Genomic DNA, 19,380 nt, shown 5'->3' with positions numbered 1-19,380 from the left:
TCGATTTTCAGTCTTTACCGATGCCAAAAAGAGATCTGATCAGAAACCTGCTTTCAGAAACACTCTGATCCTCCCTGCGTGAGAAACATCTGTCTGAAGTGGATGTGATTGTCACTCAAAAACAGAAGGGTTGATATAATTACATTTGATACATACCACAAATGACACTGAATGCTTCAAGTTAAAAAGCCACTATAAACCTCAAGCTGGGTTTAAGTGGACTTCCAGCCTGATCCTGAATGAGTGCAGGAGCCCCATACTGAACAGCTTTCTGTTGTCAATTAAGTTGAACACAAGAACCACAAATAAAGAACTCAAGATGAACAAATACCTTTCACAAAACATGGGACAATGCCTGCTTCCGAGACCATGTGACTGCAGGGGGCTTATGGTTTCCATCTTGTCGGTTACTGATTTGACCAACACAAAATGGAAACCATTATCCCATTGAACCTAAATGGTGTCACTTTCTGTGTGCCAGCACCAAACCAGCATTTTTCAGCGTTACTGTAGAGACTTCTTAAATTAAACCCAGCACAGACAGCCACAGTGCTGGGAACTTAAGAGAGCATGCTGTGCCAAGTCACTGAATTATCATCTGAGCTCAAACCCCCTAAATAACAGCAGCCTGAAAAGATCCGCCACATTCATTCAGTCTTTAAAGAGGTCGGTTGCTGTAGGAAACCGAATGCATGCAAAGTGGTGGGAAATGAGCGGAAACAACCGCAACACTAAATTGCAGATATATTGTTACAAAACCAAAAATAAAGTTAATATTAGATGAATACACGTTATGAAATGTCAATATTTCAATTCACACTTGTTTCAAATTCACTATAGTTCCACGAGGGAGTGTTTAAAAGAATCAAGTCTTGGTCATTTAATAAATAAATGTTCATGGGAGCATTATCTGGTGTGCAGACTGTTTTTCTGTCTTTTATATCTTCTTCTGTCCAGCACCTAGTATTTAATGGGTGGACATGTATGCTTTTGTAAACCTTTTTTTTTTTGCAGTATATCAAAGTAACATGAAGAATAGGACAGGAAATATATAGCAATTGAAAATGCTCCAGAGAAAGTGGAAGCAAATAAGAGAAGTTGATGAAGAAGGTGTTTCTATATTATATATACACACAACTACTAGGTGACTTTAAGAATCACTGCCTAAAAGAATTCTGATGTGTAGCCTTTAAAATATGGACACTTTTCACAAGAACCCCATACAATGACTTTGAAAAGCCAGACTTAGACAAAGATTATAACAATTCCTGGCAAATTGTTCTGCATACACAAGTCATTGAACACTCTCAATCCTGTCATCTCAAATATCTGATACGACACGAGAACATACATATATGTTGACAAAAAGCTACATTATAACATCTTGTGGCACATGTGCAGTGTGTTTGTTGAAGGATAGTTATAAACAGTTCCTAGTTTGCAGTTTCCACTCATGCACATCGTTCCAAAAATAAGACACAACTCGGTGGCTTTTAGGTGTTCTTTGTAATTTTAATTCCCATGATTTAGTTTAAATGCAGACATTTCTTCACTAAAATCTTAAATAAAACATTACAGTACTATATATGCAAATCATTAGAGCTTTAAGATTTTGTAGAAGCAGGCTACGGTTTCTTTAGATTTTTTATTCATTTAGCTTTTGAAGGACCGGACAGTTAAATAGCAGTAAACAGTAAAAAGACAACACGGAGCTATAAAGCCTGCAGGCCAGCCAAGGAGCACATTCTATTACGAAACAGACCGGAAAACTAGAGACAGCACGCCACATCCAGATGAAGGTCTGAACTGATGCCCCTCCACCTCTGTGAGGTGGTGCTAGTTCCATACAAACAGGAGAGGGCGCTATTACACCAGAGCAGGTGGAGCTACACGACCACAGAGTGACAGCAATGTAGTTGCACCTTCACAAGAGACAGCTTGTTGTTGCACATTCAGGGAGAAAGAAATGGCACCTTCTGTTTCTCCGCAAAGAGGTCACAAAACCGTTCTAATGCAATAGAAGCACAATAACTCCCCAAATGGCAATTACACCACTCGACTGGTACTGATCAGCTGAAACTGACTGGTCTAAAATGCTGTCCCTCTACGGGGAGGGAAAGTGTCGGACTACGCCATCTAGTGGCTGCGTTTATACCTATTTGACCAATGGATTTATTGGCTTAAAGGATATGATATAAACTCAAAATGTGTCAATAAAGGTTCAGTTTGACCACACTCAGTGAGGTCCGGTTCATTTAAAAGCCCTGACCACTTTTTTTTTCTCAATCAGCTTCTTACTATTGTGTCTTACATTAACACACAATTTTATGTCAAAGTTGGAACCGTTTTCGTTATTCAGCATGAGAGATGTATTTATTTTTTTTATCTCTACACTGGTTTAAAGTGGGCGGGGCTCAAAAAGTGATGTCGCATATTTGCATGCACCAATCAGAGACATTTGAATGAATGCAATGATAGTCGTTGGGTTGTTAGCTAACGTCTGCTCAAACCAGATTAGCCGAGTTTTCAGGGTTAAACTTCTGATTAATACGTTTGTTTTTTTTGTTTTTTTTAAACTAACTTTAAATAACGTTATTTAATGGTGTAAAGAAATATTTGAAATGGAAGTTTTCAAGGGCTTTAATACACTGAGATAAATGCTACTCTAATATTTTCCATGTAGCATTACTTGCTTTAATTTAAATTTGGCGTGTGCAACTTTGAGCCGTAACTATCAGATTTGTTTAACGCTGTCACCAGAAGACGATTTTCACTTTCCCCCCCTATCTTGAGTAATGCATCCCTTTTGGCCTATCAGGACGGAGAATGCTTGGGAAAACAAAAAAATGGCAGCGTGAGTTACAAAAGGGGGGCCTGCAGAGCACGGTGATGCGGCACAAACCAGATGTCTGAAGCATGCTGGCTGACCTCAGTCCAGTAAAGCTCGTAATCCAACACGAGGAAATTGGATTCAGTCTTATTTCATTGTTTACTTAACTTAACAAGAGCAACAAACATCCACCAGCTGCAGCCTGACAATATTATTTGCCACAGTGCGTCTCTCATCAGCTGAAATGTGATTAGCTGTTTTTTTTGTCCATATTCTAAGTTAAGGGTTCCTAAAGCTTTCAAGTTGCTTAAACTAAATGGCCACTCTCAAACCTTTTAAATTGATACTATAAATGCAATCGTGAAAAATCATATCATGAATCGTATACTAACCTTGTACTAACCTTGAAAACATAAACTGTGAAAAGTCAGTATTTTCCAAACCTTCAAGACTTCGTATGAACCCATTAACTCAAATATTTTAAACATGAATGCATATTTTGTTAGCATTCAACAACATATTGCTTACTGCGCACATGTGGCTCAAGGTAGCTATTACATGCTTAGTCTTTTGTTGCATAAATGACAAGGTGCTAAAATGTTATTTAATATTTCATGTTAAATTTACTTTATAATATGAACAATATAAACAAGTATTAGCTTTTTCAGTTTTTCTGAAAACAGATGAAAAAAGCGGCAAAAATTCATTGAGGATAGAAAGCTAGTGGAACTGAAGCTAAGGTAGCCTGAAGCTAAGGTAGCCTGTTAGCTAAGTTGTTAGCTAGCTTGTTGCTCTCCATAAGACGATAAAATGTGCATTTTAAGTCAAAGTCACTTTGATATAAATTGAAGTATATGAGTATATAATCTAAATGATACATGTAAATCACTTTAAATCCAAATACGGGTGCAGGGGAGAATCATATTTATAAAATAATCTACTTCCTCCAGCTTCACTGTACCGGAGTAGGCTACAGAGAGAATTTGAACACACCAGCTCCGTGCAGCCCCTTGTGTAACACACACCCCGTTGAAGAGTGAAAGGTATGAGCTTCACGAGTGGTTACCTGCCAAAACAAGGAAACAAGTGTCCTCATAGTCCGGTTATCAAGTTTAAGATTACAGTTTCTCGCCTAGAGAGATTATGCTTCTAGATTTCGCCTTCAGTGAGCAGTCGTCCTGGTTTTAGTGAGGCACCGTCCTGCTCTCACAGCTCATGATCAAAAGCAGTAGGGAAACAAAATTACAAAGTGTTTTCATCTAAAATTCAAAAATAAAAATGGTAATTTAAAAATCTGATCTATTGGCAACCGACACGTCAATCTACATGTTAGAACACACTGGGCTTAGAGGAAGTGTGGCACATGGCACCAGTGAGGCCAGACACTTGTAATAAGAAGGAGATCTTAGAACAACTAGTCCCTGTTTTCCAGTTTCCCATCAGCCCCACAGTGTGTCCTCCAAAGTGTCTGAAGCTCACCCAGGTTAAAACTCAGATATGGTAGAAAAATATATAGTTTTGATGAAAGTTCTCTAGTCATTCTCTTCATTACTGAATTGCACCCATACATGTAGTGTCAACGCATTGTAGTAGCAGTGTAAAGTGATGGGGATCATGATTAGCACTACTACTACTAACAAAAACAGAAAGAAAAACAAGTCATCGCGCGCACTCTCGCTCTCTCTCTAGATTATTTTTTTACTTGCACTTTAAAAAAAAATCAGGGTTAATAGTTTGTCTTTCATTGGCATCATTAGGCAACAGTTTTTTTTCAGATACTCTACGATATGGTTACGATGTAAACACCACAGTACTTAATTATTTTACTGTATCTGCACAAAGTAAAACACAATGTTACAAGGCAATTGGCTAGTTAAGCATAGATTTGTTCATGAGACAAAAAAAATAAAATAGGAAACACACCACAAGAACAACAACAAAAAAAATTGCAACACCTGGCATCGAGTTTCTTCAAATAAAAAAAGCTTTAGACTTTGTTCATCTACAGGTCAGGTGACCCTGTTAAAAAGCTGGTGATGATCAGTTCTATCCCCTCGCAACCATCTCATTCAATGATCCTACGACAAAAGCCATGTGATATTTCCGTGACATGAGCAGCCTCGAAAGCCCCCACTGGGCTTCCATTCAGCCCAAAACTTGATATCTACGTTAGCACTTCGATTGAAACACAGGTGATCAATAGACTTAAATGCTTCTGCGCTTCAAACAACAACCAGCCTGTTTTAAGGAGCTACACGTGTGGCTGGGGGTTGTATCCCCTTTCCTTCCACCTCTGCTTAACTGGCTGAGTTATAGTACAATGTGTTTGATATGACACATAATCGCCGTCTGACATGACAAGGCTGGCCAGGGCTATGAGGCCAAGGTTAAGGGCTACAGAAACAGATAAACCCTGGACTAAGACATGTAATCTGACCGGCGAAAACAGGGCGGGAGATCTGATATGACTCAAACATGGACACTGTAGAGCCCCATCATTGGCAGGGAGCCTTCAATATGAGGAAATGACTCCAGTAGCTGAGCTTTATATATGAAAACAAAGGCATACGGATGAAGATATGTGAACATTTTATGGGACCTTTTTTGTCTCTGTTTTGTTTGCGTTTTGGCTTCTGCGTCATCTGAAACCCACCTAAACATTTTCTCAAGGAGGAAAACATTTAACTAAAAGAACTTTCTGCCAATACTGTTGAATTTACTGATACGATAAAAATCAGAAGGAATGAAATATCTCCAGTTTTCCCTATTGAGAACGGGTTAATTACTATTTATTTAAATACTGTTTTCCACTGAATATACTTCTGCAAACCTCCGGGAAAACAGCAGCTTGTCAAGGTTGTACGTTCTTTGAGTGTGTGGGATGAAACACACTGTATCATATGACATCATGACACCTCCTTACTACGTTAAAAACAAACCATGATTCCCCCCATCCCAATCCCCTGGGACTCTTTAAGAACAGTATTTACAGTACAAATTACAGTATATTACATCATTAAAAAATATGAGATCGATCTCTAAAAACATACAGGAGCTCTTGACAAAAATCAACTCTTTAGCAAATCAGGTTTCTGTGGTATCATGTGGAAAATAAACAAAGTAGAGTGACAGTCCCACCACTCCTCTCTGAGGCGTCCTTTCCATTTGGCCCTAGTTGTACCTAGCTGGCATGTTAAACGTGAGATGATGATGGATGGGTTGGTTTGCCACACGCACATCTTTTTTTTTTTTCCTCTAACTTTAAAGCAAGCCGCAATACAACACATCACACTCAATCCAATACAACGATATGTACAGGGGTTTTTTTTTCTGGCGTTTTGGAACAATAATAATGAGCACTTGACAGACTATGCTACATGGGAGTGCAGGCAGAACCTTGTAGTTTTGCAGCAGTTTCGGTGTGCAGAATTAACTGATTATTTTCAGCCGTCTTTATTTTTTTTCAACTCATGATTTTTTTTTTCTAAAAAGGAAGAGACAGAAAATATCCGCCACGGTTTCTCCAAAACCATAATTATGTTGAAGAGTTATTGGAAATCTCCCTATTATTGTCATATTTACAGCAGATTGAGTGGTATGATGAACACGCTGGTTACACATTTTCTTATGCACCCAAAAGAAGAGAATAAATAAAAAACGATCGGAAACTCAAATGAGTATTAAAAAAAAAAAAAGATCTCTGGACTACAGAGCCCGGCAGCATATGAACCAACCCTCCTCACATCCACAGTACAACCAAGTCCGTCTGCAAACCTCTGCAGCTTCTTCTCTTCCGCGCTGCCTTTGCCCTCTCTTCATTTCCATTATCTGCAACCCTGACCCTCGAGCTATAATTTTTTTTTAACCCAAGTTTCCCTCCCTCTCTTTCTCTGACTTTCTCTTCCTGCTCTGTTCTCCCTCCCGACCGTGCGCCCTCAGACGTAGGGCAGGATGCCGTAGACGAACAAGGCCATGACGGCAGCGCTGAACAGGCCAGCCACGGGCACCGTGACGAACCACGCCAGGAAGATGTTCCTGAAGAGGCGCCAGTCCACCGCTTTCTTGGAGCGGATCCAACCCACGGCCACGACTGAGCCCACCTAGAGGCCGCAGCCAAGAGGGGGGAGAAAGAAAACAATCAGCAGCAGCCCAGAACACAATGTTTAAAGTCAAAGACTGTGAAGAGCTGCAGGTTGTTCAGGATTTTCTGACGCTGCTCATGTCAGCTTGTTGAGAAAGGCATCTGAATTCTTGCCTACTTCTTACATAAATTGCTAAAAATAGCCATTATTTGTCCATATAGCTCTCTCTAGATATAGATGATCACATGATTTATGTGAAAATCTTAATCTACAAAGTAACTTTTAACTACAGTTGTAATACAGATAATAGTTGAGCAGACCAAAAAGATCAACAGGTAAGTGAACAAATCCGAACAGAAAAGCCTGTAATCAGCCTCCAGCCCTTCAACACCAGCTCCATCCAAAATGTCTGTGTTAGTCAGAGCAAGCAGGTTGAAAAAAGTTACTACTAACTAAATAGAATGTTTGGGTGTGGACATCTGAAATCAGCAGTTTTTTTTTGTTTGAGTTTTCTAATTAACCAGTTTAATTATTTCTATGCTTATGTCAGACTTCCACAAATAAACTCATCCCTCACCTTTATTCAGGTTATGACATCAGAACAGTGCAGAGTAAGAATTAGTTTCGGAGAAGAGATATAAACTAATTTCAGACACCTCTGTGTGTTGGAGAGCCATGTGCAGTGACTAGTTTCAGCTCCGGTTGTGACGCTGCGGGTGGGCGGGGGTTAAAACTGTGCCTGAACTTATACGGCCAGAGAAACATGAGAACCCTTCTGTCACATTCACGACTAAATGTGGAAGGTCAACAAAGAGCAACGGTGTTTGTGGGCGATAGGTCAGTCTTACGCAGAGTTACACTTGTGCCAGACTAGACTACACAAAAATATCATTCTCCTTCATTTGGATAACAAGCATTATTCTAAAAGCAGTCATTCAGAGGCTTGTGTGGAACAATATCTAAACTTTGTGGTAAAGATGTTTGTTTACAGTATTTCAGGCATGCAGCAGCAAAGCCTGAACTCAGTGCGACCTCACTGTTTGTGCTTCTGACTGTCTGTAGAGCCTCTGAAACGAGTCACTGCACATAATCTCACCAGGGCTGGGTGATTCAGTTTCATCTTCACAAAAGTCAAGAAGCCAAATGACATGTAAAGAAACAGTTAATCTAAACAGAAACAAAACCAAATGGATGCCCATTACTGCTCATTCACACTCACTTTCTCTCTGGGAGATGTTTACAGATGTTGTTGGCTACTTTCTGAAAACCTCAGTGTCGCTTCCTTAAATTGAGAAACTGTATTGTGTACTGTACAAGTTCATTAATATCTCAAAAAGGCAGGTTTCGTCCAACAGCGTCTGTGCATCTCCCCGACACAGTCACTATCTCAAATCACCACCACCATTATATTCCTCTAACATCAATAGATTTAGCATTTTGGCATAGCAGGTGATTATCAGAGGTTTTAGGAAGAGACAAGGGCATTTGGAGGTGAGAAGTGAAAATAATGTATGGATGATGATGTTGACATTTAGGCAAATAGTTTATCAGTAATTTAATACCAGTTTTGAGTCGTGCAGTTTCCCTTCAGCAGCCTGTTGGAGTATTTATCTCAATCATACTTTTGTGTTCCCAGATGCAGCTATTATGTAGTAAAATCGTATCCTTTGTTTTGACTTGTGTCACTGACATGATTCAACAATAAGACGCATTTGTTACACAAAATTTCTCCCCCCAATACAGGCTAATAAATCTGAAGGTAAAACGCTTATGTGCTATATGGCAGAGTTTCACAAAGAGATCAATACCACTGTTAAATATGGCTAAGTTAGCTTAGTGGAAACAGCTAGCCTGGCTCAGTATCTTTAAAACCCACTTATGAACATATTAAATCCCATTTGTTTAATCTGTACAAAAACTGAAGTATAAAAACTGCAATGCGCCATATTACTCTTTTTTTTTTGCCACATCTTGGCTTGGAAGAGTAATGTCCTTGAATCTCCACTGGTTGCCTGGCAACTGCTCAGAGCCAACAGGACCCAACTTTGTTTACAATAAAAATACATGGGTAGAAAACAGGCGTCCTGTATATAAAGTTCAACGACGCTGCGCAAACAGAGGAGAGGAACAACTAACCTACCAACTTTCTTCTCATTCATCTCGAATGCATGTTTGATACCCTTTCACTAAGGCTAGGCTGGAAAAAACATTAGCATGACGTCAAATAAAACCCCCATAAAACAGGAAAAGGCAATGTATGTGTGGATAAAGATAGAGAAGAGTGTGATTCTTCTAATCTAATCAATAAATGAGAACGTGATCAAGTAGATTCAAATCTACAAACATCTCAGGTTGATACTTTCTCTAGTCTGTTTTCAAAAATAACATTAGTGATATACTGCTCTATATCTAATAGGCTTGCATAGAGTTTCATCAAATTATTAATACAAAGGCCCCTTAAAAGGCAAACTTGGAGAGTTTGCTGCTGGAAGAAAACTGCAGGAGAAGTCAAAACAGCAACTTCGTGAGTTGTGATTGGCTTTGGCGATTGACAGCTACAGGTGAAGCGATGAAGTGGCTTCACTACCAATTACACCAATACCTTGCAGTGGGTGGAGCTTATTGGGATGCCCACATTTGATGCAACAAGCACTGTTAGCGCACTCATTACTTCAATGCAAAATCCGCTGTAGAGATAGATGAGTGGAGAGACACAGAAAGATAGGGAGGGAGAGGTAAAAAAAAAGTGGAAAACAAGTGTGGCAGGTGGGGTCAGGGGGTGGGGGAGTCTGCTTGTAGCCAAACACAGGAGGGTGGAGGACCCACACGCCAAACCATGCCAGTGCTGAGATAACAAAATGGAAGGTGGAAATGAAACAGAGGTTGTGACATCACATTGATAGGGAGGGGGGAGCAGGGCAGGGTTTTGGGCTGGAGGGGTCCGCCATGTCTTCCAGCCTGGATCGGACGTTCCTGAAAAGAATACAGGGAGAGGGGCTGCACACTGTTGCCTGGGGCTGTCTGCAGCGGGATGGGCACGGCTCGGATTGTTTGATTGTCTTTCTTGCAGTGAAAAGAATCTGAACTTTGCCGTCTCTCATTAAATACATTTTGCTTTGCATAAATGTGGCTGTAAAAAAAAAATCTACAGAAATTATCTGATTGCAAGAGTGCTTGATTTGGACTACAGTGGTGTGTGCATCTCCAACCCGACACCCTTGGAGGCAGTGTGAGCACCCTGTCCCTCAGAAATGCCTGGAGGGGAGTTGAGAGGCCAGCTGGAGGGCCACTCAGTCATACCTTGCAGTGGGTGGTACTGACAGGGATTCCGATATTGGAAGCAAACACGACTGTGAGTGCAGAAGCCAGTTCAATAGTGAATCCACTGTGGAAGAGGGGGGGAGAGGAGGGGGGGAACAAAGAGACATCCTTCACTGTAATGTGTTATTATTACAACACCATAATAGAACAGCTCTTTAAAAGTAGAACACGCATACACACAATGAAGACAGTATTTCTATCAGGTAAGTTAAGAACATAGTTGCATGATACAAATGACAGAGTGTTGTGTGAGTGGGTTTCTGCCTCGTACTGACTAGGAGACACTTGGTCTGATGTCATGTCATTATTCACACTTTGAAACCAGACCTGTGGGCACACCATCCCGTCACACAAAGACACATTCACTTGGGATGGAAAACTACAAATCGGAATGAAGTTACAATGAGACCAAGAGAAAGCAAAATGAAGAAAGGCTGGATGGGTGAGAAAGCCATTTGTGACAGAATAATTAGCCGGCGCTTCTTTCATTGAAGTTGCTTAATAAAAAAACAGTAGCCTACAAACCTCAGCAACACTGAGATAGGGTTCTGGGGACAGGCATTGTTGAAATTTAATTGGTCATGAACAGCAAGGGCCAATAAGTTTTACAGCGGTGTTCTGATGTTTTGACTTGAACCATCTGTAAAAGGGCTTTCGTGCTCACTGAGAGCATAGAATAAAATTAAGACTGCATAGGTGTGGGACGTCCTGGTAGGCTAGGGGTTTAAGAATCTGACCAGGTGAATGAAAGGGCATAATCCCCATCTCCCGCTCTACTCACTGAAAGCCAAAAACATCAAGAAGTACCATCATTAATTTTTCTAATTTAAACCTGTGCATTTCCTACTATAACGAGTTAAAACATCTGCTGTGAAAAAGGCCAAATTATCAGGAATGGCAGAGTAGAAAGAAGGGTCACATTTGTTAACATCCCAGTCCGCTACAGATAAACATACTAACTCCGCCCCTAACGCCAACTATAAACATTTGTGTAGCAGGCCAACTAAAGTGTGCCACACAGGATAAGCTCATCCTTGGCGAGGCCAGTAAGATCTGCAGCAGTCCGTCCCTGTAGGGGAGCTGACCAGAATGATGAAAATCTAGTTTTAATGTTTAAAAAACTGGTTTGTGATACATTGCGCCCACTACCAGAATATATGCTAAGCCACATCTCTCTCTCGCTCTCTCGCTCTCTCTCTCTCTAACAGTCTTCTTTGTCAGATTGATGCATGGAAACAGACAGTGGAAGAAAAAGAGGCTTTAGAACTGTGAACCAGAGCAAATTTGTCTTTCAGTTCTGGAAAAAAAGACCAAGCTGGTGATGGAAAGAGGGTGATTAAGAAAGGAAGAAAGGGAGGCACACAGCAAGAGAGGGGGCCAAGGAGAAGGGGAGAGTGATAATGAGAGTGAGAACAATTGGGGGACTTTAGGGAAGAGAAAGATTTAGAGGTGAGAGGCCAATAAAAAAACAAGACAAAGAGGCAGCGGGGAGATGAAAATAGGAAGGAATGAAGTAAAGGAAGAAGTGAGGGCAGCTAGAAGAAGAAGAGGGTTAACTGCAAAAATAGAGATTTACAGGAGAGGGTAGGAAGAAACATGAAAAAAAGGAGGAGGACAGGGGGGGAAAGAAAATTGCAAGAGGAGTCAGGCTGGCGTCCCTCCCTGCGGTTGGAGAAGAGAGGCCAGGGTTCCCCATGTGGCTTTGCCCCTCCCTTACCCTTCCTGCTCTACTTCTCTTAATCCAGAATGCCAAACAACTTCCTGTTACCCTATGTGATGTTCCTGCCAGGCAACAGAGAACGCACTCACGCACGCACACACCCCTACCTTGGAGGAACAATTAGACCTGCGTGAAACAGAAGAACAACAATACTTTTGTCGCACAACTTCGGCTGACACGTTACACACAAACATCCTTGAGGTTTGCACGCTCACACACACACACACACACACACACAAGTACTCTTCACTCTAATGTGTGGTAAGATGGGTGGACAACAAGAGAAAGATAGAGAGAGAGATCGATCACAAGGACAAAAGAGCAGTGTGATGCGTGATGTCTTCTGCTTAGGTTGTAGGACGAAGTGTGCCCTAGGGCTTTATGTGTTGTAGTCCACTCCCCCCCCCCCCCCTCAGAATTATTATATAATAAGTCTGGCTGAAGACAAATAGAGTGTCATTCCAATTTCATTCTCTGTGCAAAGGGCTAATACAGAGAAAGGTATTGCAGTAGATTTCTACTCAAAGAAGTAAAGAATTAGTAGAAGAGTTGAAGTTTGAGTGGGACGAATCACAAATAAGATATATTTAAAGATACAAAGACTCTGCCCTCTTGATGAGAAATAGATATATCCCACATATAAGCCTTCACAGATGCAAACGACATAGAACATGTGCGCTCAACCTTGTACTTGCAGGTTGCCTGCATAGAAAAAATGGATTTTGCCTGCAGCAGCAGCTCTGTTTGAGATGTAGAGATTGACGGTTAACCAGGGCACACTCGAGACAAACATTCTTGATTAGTCAGACAAGTTTACTGTACCTGTAAACAGGGAGCACTCGAGGCAACAGGGGAGCCGCTCTAAACGTGATTGTACTGCCTCAGGTTTATGCACTTTACTGCCAGCATAGTAAGGATTTATGAATATCAGTTGAATTGCAATAATTGCGTGCATTCTAATACAGCTGGGTGCACGTAAACACTTACCCAGGACGCTGGTGCAACGGATGGAGTCATGTGTCAGCAGGTCGAGGCTTTTTTGGAACAAGTTGGAAAGCTCACAAACAGTCTCAGTCTCTCACCCTGATCCATTTTCCCCCCTTTCTCACCCATTTCTAAAAACACAGACCCACACCCACTCTCCCATGCGGTGGCTTTCTCACCTTGAGGGGGTGATGGGAGTCAGGTCTTTCCCCATAGTCTGAATGACGCGGCGGCCCCACACCCACAGGCCGGCGCAGATGCCTATACCACCGTAAAACAGTAGCCAGATGGGAGTGGCAGCGTCCTGCATCACGCCGCCCTGGTCATAGATCATCCACAGCGCCACCAGGGGCCCAATGGCATTACTGCGAAGGTGAGAGAATAGATAACAACCTCAGGCAGCTCTTCTAGTATTTATGAGACTGAACATCACAAGAACAAAATTATGTAGCAGAGTAAAGCTGATTTATCCTTTTTTTGCTACAGAAACATTACTTGTATGCAATCTTATAGGGCAAACAGGTTTAGGAATAACTAAATATATGATCAGGTCCCAGCGAAATGTAATGATATTGTCTATAGGTCACAGGTGTGCCATGTGAGCAGCAGGAGGCAGCACCTGACATCGTTGCCTCCGTGGGCGAAGGAGCCGAAGCAGGCGGTGAGGATCTGCAGGAAGTGGAAAAGCTGGAACACCTCAGGCTTATCCTTCTCCTCGTTATCCTCCTCGGCCAAGTCGTCCAGAGGCATCGGAGCAGGAGCCCCGTCTTCGTCCACTCCCTCCAGCTCTGTGGCCAGCTTCATCTCCACCCCACCCTCCTCTGCCTCAATCTCAGCCTCCGCCACAGCGTTACAGTACGAGGAGTAGCTATCGTAGCGTACCCTCTTCTTGGAGTAAGACACGCTGTTGCTCCTGCCACCTCCCTCTCCAACCAGCTTTTCACTGTCATCGCGTGACTCAGAGCGAATGAGAGGCTGGACGGGCATGCCACATATAGCTGCTGTGTAGCAGGTGTAGCTGTTATTGCGCCGCAGCAGTCGGTAATTGTTGTCCGGAGGGCCGGCGTTGGAGCCTGAGCGATCGTTGTCATCCATGCGGCCAAGGTGGATTTTGTGAAGCAGGTCTTTATACAGACCTGAGTCCTTGTGCACTGTGTGGTACACCTGGCCATCGCTGCGCATGTGGCCATCGAAGCTGAAGCTGCCGTTAGAGATCGGTGACTTTAGGCAGCCGTTGGTCATTGAGTGGGTCCGGCCTGAAGGAGAGGAGAGAAAGAAGTGGGTGTAGATGCACAACAAAAGTTATCTTAAGAGAGAAGGGGACTTTAGCACAATAAGCCAATGACTTGAAACAATTTCTGTAAAGTTCAGTTAATAAATATACCCTGTTTTTAATCTGAAAAGGTATAAAATATATCCTGTTTTGTACAGAAAAATTGAGACTTTTGCCTCAAGATTTTCTGTTAAATTTTGTTTCTTATTATAATAATGTCTATTATGTTTTATATTTATTGTAATCTATATATATATATCTTGTTAAGTCACAAGAGTAATCAATGAATTGTAAAGAAAGAAAGCAGGAACACCGTCAAAATGGCTGTAAACATTTGGGAAATACAGCCCTTATTCTCACAACTCCAGTTCAAAAAACACCATTAATGTTTTACTTTTGCTTCTTCCTTATATCCTGACCTCTAAAACGGCACATGAATGCAGCAAAAGAGCAACATCATCCACACAGATTACACAATGAACAGTTCCCATTCAATGTTTTTGTCCTTCACAAACAGATATATTGATCTACTATCAATCAAATCAACTGTGTCTTTTAAAAAACAATAATATTACAGTTTTACCATACGCCCTGCCATTTGGCAGGACATTGCCTCCGTTAGCAAAGTTTGAGAGCTCTCCGCTGGAGTCGCGGGTGCTCCGTTCACTGCTGCCCCCGGTGAGCGGCAACACAGCCTCATCTGTGCCCTTGGCCCCTGGTAGCTCCTTAAAGACGGGGCTCTCCTCTTCCTCCTCAGGTATCTTGTCCAAACTCTCATCAGAGATCCTGGATAGAGCCTGCTCCTTCTTTAGACGACCTGGAGGAAATCAAGTGATGGAGGGTTTAGTTAAGAAAGACAAAACATCACAGTAACAATGCTAACATGAAAACATGACAACTGTATTTACACATCAGGCTTATACTCTAATATGTCTGAGTGATAATTTAAAGTATGACAGTGAAAGATAGAAAAGATAGAAAACACTTAACTTTATTTTTTAGTTATTTAGATGATTTTTCTAATTAGGCATGCAGATCGTATTTTTTATAATCTAATTCCTCCATGCATGTTTTTCTTTGTAATTGTTATCAATAATAATCAATTAGAAGAATCCCATTTTCAGGTCAGAGAAAAAAAAACTCAGCCACATTCCACAAACACAAGTATAGCCATCAGCTGATCAAAACTAATACCAGTGATGCCAAACCTGATGACACCCCCCACCCAACTACTCAAAACACCTCTCAGTGCAAACACATAACCTCAGTCATCATGGTTCACTTTGACGGATGCAGCAATATCCAAGATTAGGTGGATAATATCACCTATAATCCTCTCAGGCATTCAGAGGTCATGACACGTTAAGCAACAGATCAAATCATCCGTACTCGTGTGCGGGGTCAAAGGAAAGTCTAGGAAAACAATAACGCCTTAATGTGAATGTTACCGCTTCGATAAAGGTTTATAAATCGAGTAAAAACTATTTCATATTATCTTTGTATCCATTGATACGGAAATATTACTGCCTTAGACTTAAAGAGTTAGCAGCTTAGTCTATGGATTGTTGCAATAAACAGAAGTTCTTATTTATCCTGCATGACATCAAGTTTAATTTAACAGACATGCTGCCTTGCTTATGTCCACCGCTCTCGCCAGCTGCTGCTCTTTCCACTGTTCTATTTAACGTGTCAGGTGTTTTATAGCATTGTCTGCTTTGCTGCCGGCTGATTTTCCCATTAGGGAAACATTTCCTAACCTTGATCTGAAAGCTTTTTACACCGCAGGCTGTGATCTTAACCCTTTGTGTCTGGACAAGTAGCCTAAAGCAATCTAAGTGTCTAAGAAAAGCCACCGGAGCACTACACAGAGTTCACAGGGTTTTTCTGGTGGCTTTAGTGGCTCTGGCAGAGGCCAAAGAGAAAACATCCGCTGGCATCCCTTGTTTGGTGTCAGAGCACAGAGTTTGCAAGCGGAGGCTGAGGCTCTGTTGTCAGGCACGGTCAGAGTGCTGGGCTTTCAGATGGCGTGAGAAAGACTGGACACAGACACACACAGATACCTACTTGCTATTTTCCTTCTCATCCAGGGACAGACGCAGAACCAGACCAGAGCCGCACAGACGAGCGACTCAGCTAAAGTGATGAGAAAGATGGCCCACACCGGTAGCATCTCTAACCCAAGCACTGCAATTAGAACACACACACACACACACACACGTATGAGGAAATAACATCTTGCAAGTAATATCACAGTATTATAATTTACTTTTACTCTCGTCACACCTTCAAAAGGAATTTTGAGCGAGCAAACGACATTGGCACCATCACCCGTTAAGACTGAGATGATAATTTGATCGTACATCGGTGCTAGACTAAATAAAATTAGGAATAACTGCCGTTCAGCACTTACACGGGGCTCCAGTGTACAAGATGGAGAATGTGTTGATCCCGATGGTGGAGGCATAAAAGAGGGGCAGCGCTCGCAGGCCATTAGGTACAGAGTCATCCTTTGGAGCAAACACATGGATTTTTAGTACAGTTACTGATATGATGAAAGTTTATGTCATCCTTGTCATTTATTAACTTTTGTTTCATTTCATGGCGATATGATCGGATCCTACAGTATCTGTGTCACTGTTTTACAATAAGGAAGGATTCCAAATAAATTAATGAATATACATTGAAATAGAAAGGTAAAAATGTCTCTCCATATTGATCACTGAGCCTTTTTGCAGTGTTTGCGGTATGTGTGTGCTTCTGTTGTAATGACAATCTGACATCTAATAAAACCACAACTTCCAATTGAGGTCAGAAGTTCAGCTCAGGTCAATTCAAAATGTGTTGAAATAGTGAAAGAGGTAAAACAATTCACTCTTGCACAATGTGCGATTTACTATTATGGAGGAACTGATATGCAATATGACCAACCTACTGAGGTTTAAAGTCTCACATTTACAAACTCAACATTGTCTTAAAAAGTAACAAATCTCAACATAGTATACGTATAACAGAAGAAGCAAATATTCCTGATGCAAATAGCCTGCAGAGACAGATGAACTCATCCTGAATTTGACCTATACACATACAGTAACGCACTGTCCTATGACTCATTCAGACATAATCCTGCAGTCATGACCTCGGGGTGATGTGCACCACTTTTCTCATCCAGGTCTGTCAGAGATCACCTGTTACATAACAACAGATCTGACTGCCGGTGTTGCCAAATCAAATGGATTTTTATCTGTGCTGAAGTCCTTTGGAAAGGTTTGTGTGTACACATGTACAACTGTCTAAAACCTGGTATTTAAACTCCTGGACCAACAACTCCCTCTGACCATTCCACTTGCCCTGATTTAAAGGCTTGCGGCCCATATGTATATAAGGTTAAACATGTAATTGAGCCAGAAATACAAACAAGGGATCTATAAAATCAATGAGGAGTGCTTTTTTGTGTTTGTGTGTGAGTTAAAACAGTATCGTAATGTGAGCCCACCTTGTTGAGGATGAAGTGTCTGATGAGAAGGAAAAGGAGTCCGGACATGAGTCCAGAGAGCAGGGGAGAGATAAACCACGATGACACTGGAGAGGAATGGAGAAAACCTCATCGGAAAGTGTTACAGCTGTCTTTTTGTTCTTGTCCCCCCCCCCCAACACGACTCATCTTCTGTTCTTCATTTACCTCAGTAATTACCTAGCCTGGGAACCAGACAAATCTGTAGAGCTCATGTTTCATTTGCTCTGGCTCATACACCCGCCCGCCCTCCCATTCCAGAAACTTGAGATCTGATGCGCCAATCAAAATGGCTTATCTAATGTGGGGCGGGTTTAAGATCATGACTGACGCTCCATCACCACTGTGTTACCTTGTTCTGCAACAGTGACTTAACTGACATTTCTTTTAAGTAAAATCTTTATTATTACTGGCCTATTGTGACTCTTAATGGTGGAGAAATTGCTAACTTCCAATATTATAGTTTCTGTGTAAAATGTTGTTGCTGGAAACAGACTGAGGATTGTTGTTATGTGGTTCTGCAGAGTTAAAAACCTTTCTGATGTCAATCTCCACTGTAGCTGGGTGATCTAGTTCCTTTTACTTTTCAATAGCAAATAACATACAAATTGTGCACTGAACGTGTTCACCATAAATATACATATGCAGGCACGAGGACATACAATACCCCCCCCCCCCCACACAAACACACACACACACACACACACACAAACACACCTCCCCACACACACATACACAGACACACTGGTCTCAAATAGCCCCTGGCCATTACCAATCTTGACAAGCTGCATCCACTGTACGCCCTTGGTGCCAATTGCCACCATGGAGAAGCCGATGGTGGCGCCAACAATGCAGTGAGTCCCAGAGATGGGTAGTTTGAGGAAGGAGGCGATTAGCTGCCAGACTGCTGACCCTGGGAGTGAAACAGAAACACAAGCTTCAGAAAGATTTCACATTTATATTGTTTTCCATCAAAAATAACAAAAGGAACAAAGAGAAGTACAACTATAAGCTAGAGAAAACAATACCACATTAATTATCTGCATCATTGTGTCTTTTTCATGCTCAAAAATGTGAAGTACTGCCATTTAGCTAAACTTTGGTGTGGTTTACTTCACTGGATTGAAGACCTTTTAAAAACTGCAGCATGTGACATCTTAAGTGCCGTTTGAGATTAAAAAATTGTTGCTTAGGGTTTGTATTGTTTGTTAAATTTGGCATGCGTGAAGCTGTATTTTAAGGTACAATATAATATAAAAACTGCAGACACATAATCCTCCACAAACAGACTGGTTTTTAAAGAATTTGGGGAAAAAAACATATCTGCATATTTATACTATAAATATCATCATAAACAGACCTTAAATCGTACTACTGTACATGTTTAAGGAATGCATAGTTTTATACACTGAAAGGCTGCTGCGAAAATAAATCTGTAGACAGGCGTCATTACAGAGAATCATGCCTCATTTATCAAGACAAAAATCCCATAAGATCTGTTAATACATCCTTTCCCATAGGTCGGTTTATTCTTAGTCCATTATTTGAAAAATAAGACCTCAGAGTCTCAGTCAGGCTTGGATGCTTTTTTCAAAACCCTAAATTAGACATTGACAAGTATACGCAGGCTACAGTAAAGTATATACCGTATTGTGCTGT

At 41.4% G+C, this 19,380-nt stretch overlaps 1 protein-coding gene across 6 annotated transcripts in view; it reads right to left on the bottom strand.

The window, feature by feature from the left end:
* Positions 1–6,631: 6,631 nt before the first annotated feature.
* slc20a2 (solute carrier family 20 member 2) overlaps positions 6,632–19,380 on the bottom strand; it is a 41,965-nt gene continuing 29,216 nt past the window's right edge. For all 6 annotated transcript variants that reach the window (XM_083912426.1, XM_083912429.1, XM_083912430.1 and 3 more), the window contains exons 3-11: positions 18,494–18,634; positions 17,704–17,789; positions 16,621–16,717; positions 16,275–16,394; positions 14,794–15,027; positions 13,557–14,193; positions 13,117–13,302; positions 10,213–10,297; positions 6,632–6,930 (exon numbers count right to left, since the gene is read on the bottom strand). In XM_083912426.1, coding sequence (XP_083768552.1) covers positions 6,766–6,930; positions 10,213–10,297; positions 13,117–13,302; positions 13,557–14,193; positions 14,794–15,027; positions 16,275–16,394; positions 16,621–16,717; positions 17,704–17,789; positions 18,494–18,634 — 1,751 coding nt within the window. In that variant the 3' untranslated portion in view covers positions 6,632–6,765. The remainder of the gene's footprint in view (positions 6,931–10,212; positions 10,298–13,116; positions 13,303–13,556; positions 14,194–14,793; positions 15,028–16,274; positions 16,395–16,620; positions 16,718–17,703; positions 17,790–18,493; positions 18,635–19,380) is intronic.

Source organism: Echiichthys vipera (assembly GCF_963691815.1).
Source record: "Echiichthys vipera genome assembly, chromosome: 4".
Taxonomy (NCBI): Eukaryota; Metazoa; Chordata; class Actinopteri; order Perciformes; family Trachinidae; genus Echiichthys; species Echiichthys vipera.
This window is presented reverse-complemented; position numbering and strand designations above follow the sequence as displayed.